Below are 19,189 nucleotides of genomic sequence, written 5' to 3' on the forward strand. Positions count from 1 at the left end.
CCAGACTAAGTTGGATAAAAACAGTAAACCATTACCATAGTGCCTGAATAGAGATTTTTATGAACTATTAAGGTATTCAGTCCGTTTCACAAAAGCCTCAGTTGATACCAATTGCCAGTTTCAATTCAAAAATCCAAGCCTTTTTAAGAAGTGTCAGACCCAGCTATTTATCTTACAGCTGATCACTCATAGCTGTGCTTATTAGGAAGAAACAGAGATGGGCAAGTTATATGTGCTACAATATATCTCATCTGCTAAAATGGATGCAGTGGATTTAATTTCAAAAATGGGAAAGATTTTTCTAGCACAGCAAAGGAAAACAAAGATCAGAATTCAAGATGAACAATCCACACTGTGACAGTGGTTTTAGAGCAATACTTTTAGAAATAATCAGTAAAACAACAATAAAAAAAACAAGTTTTATACACATACACTCATTTTGTACTTTTCTTTATACAGTAAAATTTGATCCTATGTTAAAGCTTAACCATCATCACAAGTGGGGTGAGAAAGGAGTGAATTTAGCTCCTTAGAATATACTAAGATGAAGCATCTCTGAAAGTCAAATCTAAAATAAAGGAATAAACTTGCATCCTGCCAACTACCCAATTATTACCTTAAATCACTCCAAACAGTTTCCTGGCTATCTTTAGCACTCTGACTTGCACCTCCATCATATCCCATCTACATAATACATAAAAGGGATAAGAAGAACAATTTTCTTACTGCAGTCTTTGGCTTTCCTCTGTTCTGGGAAAGAGACTTCATCTATTAGCAATAACTAATTACATTTGTGCTCTACAACACTTTTATGTTGGTTTCCGTATATTTTAAAATGTATTGATAAAATTATGAAGTGATGGAAGCCAGCATCAACTACTTACATGAACTCATAATATTAAACTAAAACAAGAGAAGCCAATACGCCAATTCCAATTTTATTTGTTGAATTACGAAGCCCTCATATTTGGCAATTTCTCAAATACTGTGAAAGTTTCAGTTTGTTCTGTGCATAGAAGCATTTCACTTCTGTTGATCAGAATGAAAAGCACTAGTTTTACTAGTAGGAAGAAGTGATGCAGGAGCAACAACTTCCTGACACCAGTAATATTAATAGTATTAATCATATTAATCAAGCTACTAGAATTATTTCAACCATTAGCTCATTTTCCTGAAGGATCTTAAAGAACTTCCAAAACCACAAACATCAGGGTGCATGTTATAAAAGGCAAGTAACATTTTAGGAGCAATTATGAACATTAGATTTTTAAGGATACAAAATTTCAGCGTGTGGTTTAACTTTAGGGAAAGCAAGTTTCAAGTTAAAACTATAACCACCTCTTCCAAAGCAGGAAATAGAAAAAAAAATGCACATTTTATACTCTGCCATATATTCAGAGAAGTTCTCCTTTGTTTACTCTACAAAATTATTTGTCTCAAAACTGTACCCAGACATACCAGCTGTTGCGCTCATCTAAGTGTCCTTTGGTACTACAATCAGAGTTAAAAATCTTTTGCTCTTCACTAATCAAACAACAAAAGAAATCCTCAAGGAATTAATCCAGAGATACTCTTACAAGGGCATTCCTAGTGATTACTCAGTGACCATACATGCATCAGATTAAATTCCTGTGTAATTTCATGCAAGCACCAAAACACAGTGATCCAAATAGGCAGCAAACATTCAACACATTTTTGAAACACACTGCCGGACACTGGTACTTTGCAAAACACAAGTGTGTTGTGCTTTACAAAAGTAAGGCTAAATTATTACCATTTTCATTTAAAAACAAACATACAAACAAGCACCCATCCAAGCAAACAGAAAAAATCACAGGAGGGCAGCAGAAGAACAAGCTGGATGGGAAGCAGGATGGTAGATATAGTCAGGGCACAGGGAAACCATGTTTATTTCTTCAAGCACCATTTGTGTGACTGCTGCTGATCTCATTACTTTGGCAGCATTTTTCCAGAAGACTGCAAGACATCTGCTTAGGCAACCACCAAATTACCAACCACGTCTAACCAAGGTAGTAGAACTATAGGGGGTTTTGTGAAAATGTTAATTCATGTGCGTGCAGCAGCTTTGCCATTGTCTGATATGATTATTGAGAAGTCACCTCTGTCCTACGGGTATCTCCTACTTCTGCTTTCTGTCCTGGCTATCACCAAAGAAATCCTCCTCAGTTTCTGTGTGAGAACCCTCCACAGAACACAGCAACATGTGCAAATGAGCACATCGTGACCCAAGCCCTACCATGACAACTTTGAATTCAGAATAAATCAGCAGCTGAAAGAAAGCCAGAGATGCCATTTGGAAACCAATGATGTTTTGAGCTCAAAAAGATGGCCTTAGTGAGTAGCACAGTGGTTGGCATGGCTCTGACTTTGAGGCTTTAAAGGTAAACACTGTCATAGGTCAAGAAGCTAACAGTAGCATAGCGGCCTAGTCAAAGCAACTCTTATATTCCAACCAGTTCCTGCAGGACAATTCATGCCATTTGAGTTTATCAATCTGGTCTGCAGCAGTTTTTCTTTCCACTGTCCAAAAAAGGTTTATTTCTTTGAAAGAATTGATTCAGCCATCTGAACTACACTTCTAAACATGAACCAGGATTGCTTGCACAACACAAGGTGCCTCCGGCTGGGCTCCAGTCAAGGCTGCCAGTATTTCATCAGAGCTCTGTGAAGTAAATACACATGCAGAACTTTGTTCCAAGACACGTCCCAACACTTACAGATCTCCACTTCCAAATCAGTGCACTTCACCGTGATCAGCAGATTAACAATGATCATCCTACCAAAAAAAGTTCTGGCTAGCACTCAAGCAGGGCTTACTATGTAATACGTGATGCAAGGAGAAGCTGAATAAACTCTCAAGACAAATGTGCAGCATGAGGATGTTCACAACTGGAAAAGCAACCAAGGAATAGGCAAGAGTTTAAAAATAACAGCGGAGAATAGATTCATGTATCGGGACACAACTACTTAACGGAGCTAATCAGGCACCAGCATTGCTTCAAAGAGCTTCAAGCCCAAACTCCTATTGCAGGTCCCGATACATCTGTATTCAAGCAGAAAGGAACAAATGCTGCCAATGACTATCTGTAGTGCTTTCAACTTCTAAAAATTCAGTCATAATACCAGAAAAAACAGATATTATGGGAGTATGTTGGTGGACTTTTACAAACCACACTTGACTCAAGTTTAAACTGAAACCACAAAGAGTACAGAATATTTTAGAATACTATGTTAATATACATTAATATTGATAAAGTATACAGGAAGTTTCTTTCAAATTACTGCAGTAAGCAGACTATACAGACTTAGAAAGTACAAACATTCAATGCCTTGACTGTTAGGAAAATTTAGGTTTTAAAACATGCAAAATTATGACATTTAAGCAATTGAGGTTTTCAGAACAGCTTGTACTAAAAAATAAGGGGCTTATCTTCAGGAGCTTTTAGCATCTGAAATACAGCACATCATGAGCCAGCAGGGTGAGAGTGGGCAGAAAAGAATACAGAGAGCAAGTACAATGGAGTGAAATCAAGACCCATGGTGCAAAGCAATAGAAAAGTTTACATTACCAAATCCACTGCACATTTGCCTAATGTTTTCAGCACATGGAAATAAAGTAGTCCCAGCAGACAGCAGCAATAAATCCATAAAAGAAAAACACTTCTGCCAGGGAACATGAAAGACTCTTAGTAGGCATTAATAGATCCATGCTGCTTTTTTTTAACAACTCTGAATTGTGAACCAAGATTTTAGTATAACAAGTTGACACAGGCCACATACTAAATATTCTACATTTTATCCATCTATGGTAGTACAGTGCAGGGAGAAAACAAACCTGCCTTGAAGGTTTCCACATGAAAAGCCAAAATCAGAATGAAAAATTTATTGTATCTTTCCCCATCCAAAAAGCTATACCAACACTTCCTACTGTTCTTCAGGGATACAGAACAGCTCAGAAAAGCTGGACCTAAAGCACCAGAAATACCTGATGGACACACATGAAAATCATTCTAGGTAAAATCCAGTTGATTTGCAATACAAATACATATTTCTAATCGATACCCACATGCTAACTTTTCATTACTGGGAAAAAGTCACAGCAGAGAAACTCTTGTGAACAGTATTTCTGGATCTGTGAAATCACCTCCAACCTCACCCTCTCCAATAGAAGACAAAAGCACAATTAAAAGACTCCACACTTATGGGTAATGTTCTACGTTTTTCTTTTAGTTCCCTTCTTCCCTTCAGGCAACCTTTTTTTTGTTTTTTGAAGAGCAATGGAAAAGATCTAACAGCTGTAGGAAAGTGAAGGGAAACACTCTAGCTTTTACCTGAAAGAGGACAGGAAGAGGGAATGGAAAATAGTAAAAGCCAAAAGAAGCTGGGAAAGACCAGACAATTACATTTTTCAGAACAGTAATAAATGCATAACCGACAGTTATGAATTCTATAAACCAGGATGTATTTCAAATCCAGAAATCTTACCTGGTAAACAGCACACAAGCATAAAGCAAGTAATTTTTATTACATCCACTTCTGAATAGGCTTAAGCAGAGGGAGTAACCTGCAAAAAACCAGAGTGGGGACAGGGCTAATGACATGTCTTAAAGCAAGAAAGACAAGCTTGAACTTGATGCAGTTTAACAGGAGAGCCAAGAAACGGATTTTTCAAATGGATGATGTAGCTAAAGCAGCAGGTAAAATGTGGATTATTTAGATAGGAACAGGGAAGAGGAGGGAAAGTGCTACAGAGCTCCAAGAATATTGCAGCAGCCCTGCAGAGACAAGACCTCTAACAGGAGGCTCTATAAAGCCAAAGGGAAAATGGGCAGGTCTGCAACGCTTTAGGGATAGGGGCAGCAAAGTGCAGGCAGAGTTGAAACGTGAAAAGTGAAAGAACAGAGGAGAGATGCTGTCCCGCTGCAGGAGAAGGCAGGAGCCACAGGGAACAGAGAACTAAGCCAGTAATGTCACAGCAAGCAAAGTTTAAGGGCACAACACCCAAGAGTTTCCAAGGAAAGAGAATAACGTGCAACAACGTCTGAAAATGACACAGATCTTAGTTTCTGAGGAAGTGCTCAATGGGATCAGATTTTTCACTTGGGGCAGGTCATAGCCCAGACAGACACAGTGTGCTTCATGCAGTGCCCTGGCACCCTCCCCACATGAGCTCATCCTCTCAGCCATTACAGCCCTCTCCGCTGCAATTGTGTGTTTCAGCAGATGATTATTCCTCACCCAAAGCCATGAGTGAATGAAACCTCTTGAAGGAGCTGAAAACCTGATGTAAATTTTGAAAAGGCAAGCACCACCAGCATTATCTGCATTGCAGTCATCTCAGCAGCACAGAGGCATTTCCACGTCAACAGGACCAACCGTCTGCTTAAGAGTCTTAAATAAGATGGCTCTCCTCAGCATGTGAGAAAAAAGTAGTCTGGTTTTCTGCAAAAGGTCTAAAAATGGAATATATAAGCATCTATTTACTAAGTGCTCAAATTTATTCTGCTTTTCTGCAGGAAGATGTCCTTCAAATGAATCACAGGACTCATGAAACTGGATTAGCAATGTCATAAATCACACACCTGCCAAAATAACAGCATAAAAAGTGAGACTAAATATAACCTACATCTGATTTGAATAGATACAATCTATATTTAACAATTTGTTATAACTCAAATATTAGCAGACACTTATTCAAATATCAACATAAATCACAGCATTAGTTTTAATTTTCCTATAGTTAATTGTTTTAAAAACAACTTTTAAGCTTTTGCAATGCCCTCATTTATGATTTAATAAGTTTTGCATTTGCATAAAGAAGAAACTTGCAAATTAATGCCTCACAAATTTTCTGCCAGTACTGCAATTTTTTCCCTCCAATCCAAATTGTAACAAATTCCTAGTTTACATTTCTCAAATTATCAACTAAATGCTTTACAAACAAAATGTGGTCACAAACCAGGACCACTTCTAGGACCATCATTTAAACGGCAGGATTTAATGCAAGCCAAAACTTCCTTCATGTATACTGGAAAGAACAGTATTTCTCTACAGGCTCAATTTCTAAGACTCAAACTTATTTTCCATATTTAATTTCAAAACCACTGTATTAACTGCATAAACTCACAGTGTTACAGGGTGATTTTGTGACCTACGTTTTACTGCTTAACCTGGACTTTCTCAAAACTCCAAGTAAATCTCAGAAAACCTCCAGACACATCCCTGTAAGGATTTTTAAAAAGCAATCAAGATGTTTCCAGGCACCTTCAGCTCCAAGAGAATCAGAGTGGAAATCTTGGGAAGCACACTTCTAAATGAAGAGCCATAATTCATTAACTTAATGATGCAAGTAGATTAGTCTGTTGAGGCAGAAGGGTAATAGAAAGAACCAAAGAGAATTCAGAACCATCATCATTCACAAAACCAAGTCAGTGTACATTTATACCAGCAAAGCCAAAATTTTGTTTCAGAACACACAAATTCTCCTAAATCAACAGAAATCGTGCATAATGTTGCAAAAATATAGGAACAAACTGCCACTTCATGCTGAAGTCCTCAGAATAATGGAAATACGAAACATTTTACATCTGAATCTCTAGTTACAGTAGACTTTTTCCTTTCTTCATAATGAATGATGTGTTAGAAAACAGCAGTTAGGAAAAAAACCATGCAGAACTTGCTGTAACTGGTTCTGCTACCCAAATATCAATGTCATTAGAAGAACTGCAATTACATTTCTGTGAATAAGAGCCTGAAATACCTGAAAGCACACAGTAAACTAGAAGAAATATTCAAAGTTTCAGTCAGAGTTAATTAGAAGAGTAAGCAGTCCACATCAGAGCTACTGCTTTGCACCACATGCAGTTTATTCTTTTTACCTCCTTTTAAGGACACTTAATAGATAACATTATACTAATGCTCACATTTTTCCTCAGAGTTTCCTCTTTCCTGACAGAATGATTTCAAACGAATTGTTGCAATCAGCCACCCATTCATCTGATTACACCCTTCCCAGCAAGTGTAACCTGAGCCACCCTGGGAATGTGCACAGAGAGACCTGAGGAGCCCCAAGTGATACAGATGCCTAAAGAAGGCAATACCCAGTGGAGCTCGACAGAGGTGAAACAAACACTGCATCCCTGCCAGCAGTTTTACAAGAGCTCAGGTTAACCTGGGACAGCATCAGCACATCACAGCTGGTCCTGCAGGTCACCAGGGAAGGATTGTGTCCATCTCCTGGTCACCCCCACTCACTTTTCCAATTAAGATGGGAAAAGACAGGGGAGAGAAAAAAAATACAGATAAAAGGAGACTAAACAGAGCGAGGAAAAATGGGAGACCATCAGGAAAGTGAGAGGTAAGAGATCAGGAGGAGCAAAGAGATTTGCCATATCAGAGGCATTTTGTATGAGATGCATTCCTACCAGCTCCACCTTTCCAAGGAAGCAACTGAGAGAAGTCCTGTAGATCCACAACAGCAGCCCACACCTTAATCAACATCTCTCACCAATTCATGCTTCTGTCTTCTGGACAAAAGTCTGAGATTATGACCTTGCAACCTGCCTCATCTTTAACAGTTTTCCTATCATTTTGTCTTCTCACAGAGCACTTTTTGCTTAAGATTTATTCCCTGCAAGCTGAATGCTTTTTTCAAGTCCAATCGTGCTTAATGAGTTACTTTTTATGATGGGAAGCTTTTTTTTATGCATTGTTTGTTCTGTCAAGCCCAAATAACTGCTGACATTCTAATCATGAGGCCCCTTAGAAAAAAAAAAAAAAGATCTTTTGCTTAAAAGCAATCTTTTCATTTGCCTATAAAGCAATTATATATATAATGTTTAAATCATTTTAATATAAAAATAGCCTGCCCACATTTTAAATATTGCAGAGGATAAAATACATAAAACTGTCCTCTTCAGATTTTAATCATTCCCTCTCTTACTTAAATCCGAACTTAATATATTCCTACAGCACCAGCTTTCTTTAGTAGTTCTTCCCAAGCCCTGAAGAAGGAATTATCTTTCTAAAAACCAGAGACCAATCTCTCTCTCCTAACATGAAAGCTACATTTTGTTGTAGCCATATATAAAAATCAAATTCTATGGGGAAGCACTTTCTAAGGCCAACGTGAATTTAGCACACCATGTTCTTGCATATATTTTGTCCATTTAGTCAAAAACTCTGCCCTCCCCTTTCTCCTCCTCCCTACAGAGTAAAGGCAGCAGCTCTGAACCAGCAAAGAACATAAAACACAGGAAGTTTTGCTCAACTGAATTAGTTATTCCAAGAAAAATGCAACTGTAAATCCCTGCCATACACATGCCTGCTGCTGAATATTCAGAACAATATTAAATAGCTACCCAGGACCTTCCTTAACATTAACAAATACATGTTGTAATATAATTTTTGTTATTCTTGTTTACTGTTTGCCTGGGCACATTAGTTCTCAAGAGATTTTAATTTAGGTAAACTTACCAAATCATTCTACAAAGAAAGCTGAGTAAATTTGAGTAAATTTGTTTCTTTACTGTCTTCTAACACTGCACAACATGCAAGTGATCAAGATTTATTCCTCTGTCTACAACATAGCAGGTTTTTTGTTTGGTTTTTTTTTTTTCTTAATTTAAGAAATTGATTCTAATAAAAGGCAACATTTGAAGTGGGCAGTGGCTCCCTCTTTAAAAGAAGAGCAATAGCTTAATGCTGCAACATCTCTTCCCTTTCCACAAATAAGCCCTGCCCATGCGTTGCTTAGTTTCAGTTATAGTAATTTATTGCTATGACTGGATGGAATTTGCATTAACTGCATTCAGAATGAACTGCACAGGTACAATTGACTCAGTTTTCACTATCAACAACTGGATAGCTGTGTTTCCCCCCTTTTCTTTATTAGCAGACAGAAGAGGTACAATAGCACGTGCAATTCCGAGACTTTTACTGTGAACATGGCTTCCACTGGCCTTGCTGGAAGCAGGAATTCTATTGTTACACAGGCATGCAGAAGGTTCCAAGTTTGGTTAGGACAAAGGGGAATCATCTTTGTCCTAACCAAGGACAAAGAACCAAAGGGTATCACAGTCCACCAGCAAAACTCCAACCACATCCCAACACCACCAGTAACTGCTCCACAGCTGGGTTTTGTGTTAGCTCACATCTCCACGTGAGGAAGGAGGTGTAACTCCTATTCAAAACTGCACCTGAACGTATATCTGTGAGGCAAACAAAAACAATTACTGTTTTCTAAAATGGCTACAATCTGCTGATGCCCCAGTGGAGCTGAAAGCTCTGGCTTCCTCCATGAAACATGTCAGGATACCAGATGTCTTGTCTTGTCTCACAAGACTACACTCTTCTTGTCTAGCAGCCTAAAGCAATGAGAGATAGCAAATGTTCTTACAATAAACAGCTCTTGCCATACCAGGGCAACTGGGAGGAAGACAGGAGTGCAGCCTTTGTTCTTAATCTCTACTGATTAAGTTTATGAAAATCAAACATGGTAAGACTATTTTGAAAGACTTTTGAACAGACTTCCTTCTACACATATCTATATGATATACAAAGAAAACCCAACATTACATGATGAAGCAGGTGAAAAAATGCAAGCTCTATGGCTGATGCCATACTAGCCAGAGTAATGACAGGTTTACTTTCAGGCTTACTTTTGCTACCATTTAGATTTTAACAACAAATTCTACATTTGCTGCTACCTCTCTTGAAACAGATGAATTATAGATGGCCATATTTTCTCTGAATTTCTATATCAAATACCAAATCTGTAATAGAACAAAGATGATAAATTATTTCAAGCGTTTTTCAATCACATAGGGTCTTTTCTACAACTCATACCTAGATCACATCTTTTATTGTGCACCTATAAAAGAAAAAATAAGGTATGTTTTAAACACACTCAAACTAAATTATATTAATCTCTAAATTTTGTTCAAATATAGAAAAGCAAAAAACACCAATTCTGCATTACACAGATACCAAAACTGAATTACAATAAAAAACACAAAAAACACTGTCCCCAGGCTGAACTCCTGTTTTATGCAATGCCATAATCCACAGCCAACCAGGACACCATGTTACCCTGACCCAGTTTTGGAGACAGCATCTTGGTCATCTCCAAGATAAACAATGCCCTGAGCAATCTTAGAAAACCACAAACAAAACACTGACTGTGCATTCCTCCAGAACAGGCTACCAGCAATACTTCATTGACATTTCTACAAAAATATTATTCCAAAACTATTATTCTTTATGGGTAACAGAAAGCACAATCCATTCTGAACACTAAACAATCCCAATGACAACTCTGACCTGTGGAAAATTAGTTTTATCTACAAAAAAATGGCAAAAAGCTTCCCAAAGAGAGAGCTTTTCTGTAACTCTGTTCAGGACTTTTATGCCATCTCAACAGCAAGCCACAGTAGATTGAAAGTCTCTGTCAATATAGCATAGTCAAGTCTAGCATACTGTCAATATAGCATAGTCAAAGTCTAACATAATGTACACTAACCTTTCCACTAGAGATCACAAACCAATCATGATCACAAACCAATTATCATAAACAGTAGTCCCACTGCCTACTTATTTTACTGGGAAAAGTTCACTCACCAGAGTATGACAACTAGAGTGGAGATTGATTCAGCCCTGTCTCTGTAAGGTACATTACTCCCCAGAACTACAAGCAAAAATGGATGTATGTTACTATTCTGAAAAAAAATTCTGCACTGAGGATGAGCTCTAAAAGGACTGCAGGAGCACTAATTTTACATTCTACAGTTATCAGTGGTTGTAGACAATGTAATGAATTTCTCTTCTTCAGTACTGAAACAGAGTTGCAAAGTCAGAATGACTTAGTCATTAAAGGAAGTAAGTCCACCCAATTTTACATACATAAATCAGGATCTTAATAAGCTCAGTTGCATATAACAGAAACTAATTATCTTATCTGAAAAGTATTAAACACAGACTTCATTGAAATGCTGAATAACTATTAAAAACCATGTAAGACACACAAGGAGAGAATTAAAACCAAAATGCAGATAAGCAACAGGGATCCAAAAGTTCAGGAAGTTTAACCTCTCTCTTCCACAACAGAGGACTTGGAACTCACTCATGAGACCTTCATTCTTGTCCAGAAGGTCACTGTGGCAACTTGGGAATTGGGTAGTGGCTCTGGACATTCTGATCTTAAGGAGCAGGAATAAAAAGCTATGACTTTGACTAAGCACCTAACACACAGGTAGGAAGAGAAGGTTTTCACATCAGCTGCCATTTACTGAATTTCTCTTGTCTAATTTCCAGCTTATTCATGCTTTTTATCACAAAAAAATGTCCAGACAAAAAAAGATAAAGGTTACTAGACTTCAGTATCCACTGAAGTCAGGCTGAAGGACAGCCACAAGGAGTCACTGTTAATTGACCTCTCAAGGGCTAGCTAACTCTGGTACCCTTAAACAGACAGCCCCAGTAGTGCAACAGAGGTACAAATATGTGAATTTATTTCAAGAAACATATAAAAAAGTATTTAAATCAACTCTAGCAGAATCACTCTTGTTTCTACTCACAAGTGACCATCACTGCAGCCTTACCAAACTAACCCAAACTAACCACTGTCTATGCTGCAGTTTATGGAGATGGTCAGATTCATTCTCTAAATCCAAGTATGTTAATAATTTGCTTTTTCTCTTATCCTTCTTTTCATATGTCTTACTGAAAGATGAGTAATAACATAAAACTCCTAACTCCCATTTTCCCCTCCCTCTGTTATTGTTACAGGGACTTCAGATTTAGACACAATAAACAGAGATTACATTTCTGTATTAAGGTGTGCCAGAAACCTGAGCTCTTTCAGCCACAGAAGTACTGTAACACATTCCCTCTAATTATTATGCAATATTACAGCAGGAAGAGTAATTTCATGGTTAGGATCCAGCCCATTCACTACAAAACTGTTATACAGCACTTTCAGAAGGAAGGATTATTAATAAAACAGGATTGTGGAGTCAAAAAGATAAAATAAGAAGCTTTTACAATTTAGCTTTACTACAACGCTGGTAGTTATAACCTTTTCACATGTGCACATTTTGTGTGAATTGTCTTAGAATAAAAATGTCAGAAAGTACTTCTGTTTATTTACCTTATGTAATTATACATTAAAAGAATGTAATTATACATTCATGTTTTAGACATCTATATCGTTTCCTTTTCTCAACACTGTAGATATCTGACTCCCAATAAATGACAGAAATATCTGAATACATAACTCCCTTTAAAAAAATCTCCAAGGTTACAACTTCATTTTTTTCAATTAGAAAAACTCTTAGAAATAAACTCTTATAAAAACTTAGAAATAAAAATATTTGCTTTAAATAAAAGTGAACTTAACTATAAGGTCAGCCACATAGCAATCTGAAATAGTATTTATGGTTTTCAGCTTAACTCTCCAATTCCATAATTTTTTTCTGAGAACAATGAAATGGGGAGGAAAAAAATCAGTTAACACAGTCATCATGCTACAGCTCTATATGCAATTGCATTAAAACGTAAAACTTAAAACATGATATACCTGCATGACACCTGGTAGAATGGATATCCTGGTAGAGGAAGAGAGTTTGAAAATCCAGACTGGCTCGACATTGCCTTCAGGTATTGTATCCACTTAAATCTCTTCTATATTCCATATGTTAATTCCTTACTAAAAAAATCCATACATAGGTATCCATCTGTACCTCCGTTCAGAGCTAACTAAAAAGAAACCAAGTGCACATTCGAAGGTCTCGAGGATTCTGCCTGCATTTCAAACTGCTTCCTCAGTAGTGAAATTCCTCAAAGCCAACACCCTCATGACATCACATACTACCAAATCATAAACACGCGATTGTCTCAGCGAGGCGAGCACAGCCCGTGGGTTTGGACTCGCCAGAGAGCCCTGCGCCGCATTCCCCCTGCGAGCACGGTGCCTTTGAGGCAGAGACCTGCTGCCTGGAACAGCAGCCCTGCTCTGGCAGGCAGCCAGCAGCCAGCACAACTTATTGCCAATGCCGCAAACGCCCGCCACGGGCCCACGGGGAGCCACGCTGCAGGTGGAACATCCCTACAGCCCTGGGCGAGGATCTCCTTCCCAAGGCACGAGAGCCGTGACCTTGCACTTGGTGACAAAAACGTCACCGGAACGTTTCGGTTCGCCGCACACTGCACACTATTGTTGTACAGGCAGGAGCAGATTGCGCTGCACGCCACGGCAGCACAAAAATCCTACTGGGCTTCCCCTGCTGAAGAAGAATCCTCTAATGATGCACCCCCAACTACGGGAAAAGCAGGAAGATGGGATCTTAAACAACATTATTTAAGCTGCTGAATACAGATATAACATAATGTGCATGCCTCCCTGCACTGCTGCTTCTTAAATTTTACTACTGCTTGAATCAAAGAACTATCAAAAGCAACGTTTCATTTGATATACAGTACAATGGTAAGTTACATTAAAGTTATTTGGGCATGCCTTCCTCAAGAGAGAAAAAGACTACTGGAAAGCAGGAAGACATGTGAGTAGTCACAGTATTGCCCAGTGGCATGACTAATGTCAAACAGACTTAAATGATTATCTACCTACACTGCTCTTAAGGAAGGTGTACAGTGCCCTCACACATGTATTTCCTTAATTTAAGCAAAATTTTAAATAAAAGATTTTTTAATTATTTCATTACCTATGCTAGCTGCACTGGAAAACATTAAAATGTTGAGATTAATACCTCTACCCTATGACATACTATTTACTTTCATATTCTTTTGCCTCAGTTTTGGAAGAAGAATAATCAGTTTTACCTGGTTTGGTGAATCTTACAATCAAGCTTATAATCAACATTTCCAGCATAAGAAAAATGGTACAAAACTTTGTCACTATCCTAGGTAAAGTCTGACTTAAAAGACATAAGTCACTGCAAAGAGCTCCAATTCCTTAAATCCTATAACAGTGCCAGGAAAACAAAGAGAGCACAGTCTGCCCAAAAAAGTTTTGAGTTTTTATTTGCCCAACTGATATGTCTAGAAAAACAAAGAAGCTTCTGAGTATGTCATTTTGCATAAATTTTTATCTCTCTCTTGGCTGTAAACAGTGAGCTTGAAAAGGCAATTCAAGCACAAATAATGTTGTGGTATCAGCTGAAATTTTACAGACAGACTTGAAAAAGCATCATCTCTCTCATGTTTAGTATGGAGCACTCACTCCAAAAACTCACGACTCTCAAAAAACTACTTGAAGAACACCAAAAAAAGTTGTGTGCATGTGAGAGGAAGAGAAAACTACTAAACCCAAGTCCTCTTTGCCTACATCAGGGATGTTGGAATAAATAATGGGAACTTCCATCCCCATGGCCACAGCTGTTGAGGGAGGTGCCAGCGATTCCTCTGCCCTGCTAGGGTTGGCCCTGAGGAGTCCCCTTGTGTGCACACCCCTGAAACACTTGCACTTTTATTCTGTGTATTTACTCATCTTCTATTTGGATGTCTTCTCAACACTGATAATGGCAGCGTTAGCACATTTATGCAGTAATTCTCATCTCAGAATGACTCCCCCTAGTCCCAACCAGGATTTAGGATGTTTCCATTGGATTTGCCAGCTGAAAAAGAATTTTAGTGTCAAGTCAGTAGATTACAGGCTTATAAATTAGGAGCCTTAGAGGTTGCCAGTGGCTTGCCCTGACATTTTGCAAAAATCACATAGTCTTTTAATGCCTAGCTTATCCACATAATAAGGAAAATACTGCCCGACAGCAAAGGAATGATGTGAGGTTAATTTTTTTTTTTGTAATTAGGTATTGAAATCCTCTGATTAAAGATTTATGAAGGGATAAAACAGCTGTAGCATTTGAGGGAAAAGATGTGTGGGAATATTCAGAATAGAGCATTTTTTTTGTCTCCTGCTCCTAGCTCCAACACAACAGAAGCATTATTGCTCTGAAATGTCAATTTAAATACAAAAGCCATTTAAATTTTAAAATATGGTGGAAAGTGCAGTTCTTAAATGGGTGGACAGCATTCCACAGCATTTAAAGATGGGGATAAGTGAGACGACAATAGGCAGACAAAAACTGTATTTAGGATGATCTTTACAGAAGCAGAACCCTTCACTGGTAGGCATCATAGCACTTCAGTCATTTGGAAACAGAAAGGGAAAGTGTGGCTTAAGACAGAGAAGAGGGAAAGAGAAAATCTTGTTAGGACCAAAGAGAAAGCCTCCCCACAATGAAGCCCAGCATTTAACAAGTGCCCCTTTTAATTAGTTCCACAAGCAGGCTGGATTGCAGAACACAACTACTTTTGGGATCCAGAGCTAACTCGCCCAACACTCCCTCCACTGAAAGAGACAAGTGGGTTTCACTCCAACTGCAGTCACATCTTTTGGAAATTTACTTCCATGTTCCCGAGCCAACAAGCTCACTTAAAAATAACCACCTTAGTATTGTTTGGCACAGCATGCCATGTTACACTTATTACTCTGCTGGAACAAAATTAAACCAAAAAATAAGTTTGAAACAGAAATATTGTGTGCTCCAGAATTTACAGTGACCTTAGTACTGAAGGAAGTGACCTGTTTGAGCATTTAATGCTGCTACTTGAACAGATATGAAGTATCTGAGATCTAACTGCAGTTCAAAAAGCAAGAACAGGCTGAAAGACTAGGGAAGAACAAATTCATGACCATTTTCAGCTATTTCAAACAAGTAGCATCCTTGGTAAACTAATGGAAAATTTGTTTAAAGCCAAGTCTGGCTGAAGAAGAAATAAAAACTAACCTCATAACTAACAATCAATTTCATTAAGTCTGGGACTGAGAGCATTCTGTAGACAATTATGTGATTGTATATCAAAATGCATAAAAAAATGTTCACAATTCATAAAAATAGAATGAAGTGCCACACAAAAGTTATTGTAACTTCAATACCATAAATCAGTAATATACTCCCATTAAAGTGTTACATTTGGTATTTTCACTGTCTGCTGTACTAGTCTCTAATACATTAGACAGTGAATTAGAACAAAAACAAGACATGTAAAATAAAATAACATGCAGTTGGAAAATAACAGTATTCACAAACAAAATATTACAGATATTCAGTATAATGAGCAGTACTTAGATGACATTATGGGAATCTTTCTGTCCCTTCTCTGCAAAACACAAAAATAAATAAATATTCAACAATACTAAAGAATAATGGCAAATTTGCAAATGAAGGACACTTTCACTGGATTCAAAACTCACCCAGAGTTAAAGACTAACTGGAAATTTATAAAGGGGAAAAACAAACAAATGAAATTCCCAAAACCCAAATGTTTCAATGCCTGACAACTCTTTCAGTTAAAAAATTCTCCCTGAAGTCCCACTTGAACCTCCTCCAGTGCAGCCTGAGACCATTTCCTCTTGTTCTGTCACTGGCATCCTGGGAGAAGAGACCAATTCCCAACTTTGAGGAAGCTGTAGAGATCAATAATTCCTTTATCTGAAAAAAGAGTCTAGAATTTAATCTAAATATCTGAGAACTCATAGTGGAGTTACTAGACTTACATGTCTACTTGCTACCTTAGTCCTTCCAAACATTCTTATTGGATTAAGAAGTCATATTTTTAATGAGATTTTTTTTTCCCCCCTATCTGGAACAAGAGGGAAGGAGTTATTGATGTCTTATCTAAACAAGATTTATTTTTAGCCAAAACATAAAACTGCTCTTAGCTACTTTACTAGAAAGGCTGTAAAGATGTTCAGAGTCCAACACCATCACCCTGACTTGCAAGGACACCTAACCAGCATTACCTAAAAGCCATTCAGCTACCAGGAGTTATGGGACAGCCTGCACAGCCTCCACCGACCTGACACATTCCAGTAACACATCAAAAAGTCAAAAGTCACCATTCAAGCACTGTTCACACATTGCCATTAATGCCCAAAGCACACCATCACAGGCTTTGTGCCCACACCAGAGGTGACACGCCTCCCTCTCTTTCCTTTTTCACTCTTCCTGCAATTTGGCACTCCACATTTATACACAGCTGAAGGCTCGATTCCTTTTACTCTCCTCTGGGTGCCCAAGAGACAGCACCCTTCTTCAGGCTTTGCACATTAATACAGCCATCATCACTGATTTCAGTTACTCTACAGTGACTTCAGTAACTTTTACCACAAGATGCTTCAGCAGTCAGTCATGAATTCTAAATGGCTCTCACACGTATTGTGTGATATCAAACATGGGTAAAAATCATGCACTAGAACTGAGATTAATAAACTGCAATCTGGATTTAGATGTCAGATAGCCAGTGCATGTTTCTTTACTGTTAAGCAAGTGTTCAGGCAGAAACTAAACAACTCTTCATTGTGGCCAAAGGTTCTCAATGGATTCATGAGTAACTGAGCACGGCTGGCACCCTGCCTGGCAGAGAGATAACCCTGTCCTGCTGCACCAGAGCAGTGAACCCTCCTGCCTGCACACCCAAAACCACAAGGAGGTTGCTGTGTACTCAACCAGGCCACTCTGCCCTGCAGCTGTCTGAACCAGCCTTTAACAATCTGCAGAAGGAACAAGAAACATTCTTGTCAGCAGTAAAACATCAGGATGTCTTCTGGGGCAGGGAAGAACACCTGAGCTGTAAATTAACCTCCTGCAAGTCATGAAACAACACAGACATAAAGCCATTGACCATGACCGAGACAAGAAGGGTGAAGGACCCTGCTTACAGCCTTGCCCTCTTCTCCAACTGCAATTTCAGCTGAAACAATTAGCCTCAAGTAACCTGCAACTGGAAACTAACTTGCAGGATTCTCCTGATCACAGGTGACAGTCTGAGGCACACAGATATCAGTTATTCTGTACCTGTGCACACAAAACAGCCTGTACTGCACATCCTTGAACTCTAACTTAGGTAAACTTCGGGGGATGAGCTCACTTTTAACATTAGAAGGAAATGCTATTCTCAACCACCACATCCACTCTTTATCATCCCTGTGACCTTTACCCAGGAAACAGAGCAAACAGCACCTGGCCACACAAGCATTACCAGCAAGGGGGAACCTGCTCTTCCAGGAAAACAAGAGGTTCACTCTACAGAGCAAAGGTTTTTTGCCTTTTACAGAGACCATTTCAGAGTGACAGTTCTATTTCCTGCTCACAGCATTTGTAAATACAAGAGTATAAATCTTGTGCCCTGTAGAATCAGCAGGTATTACATATTTCAGCTCAAAGATAATGAAATGAGAATCAAATTACAGTCTCTTACTGTATGAAACAATTACATATTCCTAAATCTGAAATTACTTTTATAAAAACCAGAAAAATAGCATTCATGTAGACATTACATTATTATATATAGAGAGAAAAAAAAATATGCAGAGCCAGAAATGGGATTAAGCTACTTTATCCTACTTAAATATGAATTATACTGGATGGAGACAAATACTTCCTGTCAAGTAACATGAAAATACTGAACAGAAAACTAACTAAAAAGATTGAATTTGGGGAAAAAAAAAAAAAAAAAAGGAAAAGAATACTACACACCAAAACCTTGAGTCACCCAAATAAACTTCAAAGGAACTAACTTTTGCTAAAAACAAACAGGAAATCTAGTATTGCATAATTACTGAGCATGCATGCAAGTAAATTGGACTGAAGTGACTTAATTGGAACAGTCACCTCAAACAAATGTAGAAGTCAGAATGCTGGTATTACAAGCAATTTTTAAAACTAGTTTGAATTTAGAAAGCAACGTTATTTTCTATCATGACACAAATATGAACTTGTGTGAGCTACCAGAATGTAACAAATTTCTCTCTCCACAGACACAGTTATTAACACAAACTAAACAGATGCCTATTTAATGGCACTCAGTTTGCTGGCCCTTGATGAAGCTCCAAAGTGAATAAAATACTTCTTGTAGTACCGCACATACAGACAGGAGTCTATTGCTGAGGTTCAGGATAACTCAAAGTCTTCTGCACAGGGGGGCCATCACACAGTGTGCTTTTTAATCAAGACATATTTTAGGTTAACAGCCCTGATAAATTCTTATCTGTAATATTCAAAATTCAAACTACTAAATAAACTTTAACTACAATGCCTTGCAAATGGTGCAAATCACCTATCAGGTGACAGAAAAGTGTTACAAGTAGGGA

General features: G+C 38.1%; 1 protein-coding gene across 16 annotated transcripts in view; it reads right to left on the reverse strand.

Annotated features, from left to right (window-relative positions):
- The window catches only part of PLEKHA7 (pleckstrin homology domain containing A7), a 144,072-nt gene that overhangs the window by 82,734 nt on the left and 42,149 nt on the right, over window positions 1-19,189 (reverse strand). Inside the window, exons 1-2 of one of the 16 annotated variants that reach the window (XM_072929662.1) lie at window positions 5,260-5,284; window positions 4,507-4,585 (exon numbers count right to left, since the gene is read on the reverse strand). The exons of 12 other annotated variants lie outside the window; for them this stretch is intronic. In XM_072929662.1, coding sequence (XP_072785763.1) covers window positions 4,507-4,585; window positions 5,260-5,269 — 89 coding nt within the window. In that variant the 5' untranslated portion in view covers window positions 5,270-5,284. Of the gene's footprint in view, window positions 1-4,506; window positions 4,586-5,259; window positions 5,285-12,595; window positions 14,242-19,189 lie in introns of those variants that run through there. 3 more of the 16 variants (XM_072929666.1, XM_072929665.1, XM_072929663.1) reach the window with 3 other exon arrangements.

This window comes from Taeniopygia guttata, chromosome 5, assembly GCF_048771995.1.
Source record: "Taeniopygia guttata chromosome 5, bTaeGut7.mat, whole genome shotgun sequence".
In the NCBI taxonomy this organism is placed as follows: Eukaryota; Metazoa; Chordata; class Aves; order Passeriformes; family Estrildidae; genus Taeniopygia; species Taeniopygia guttata.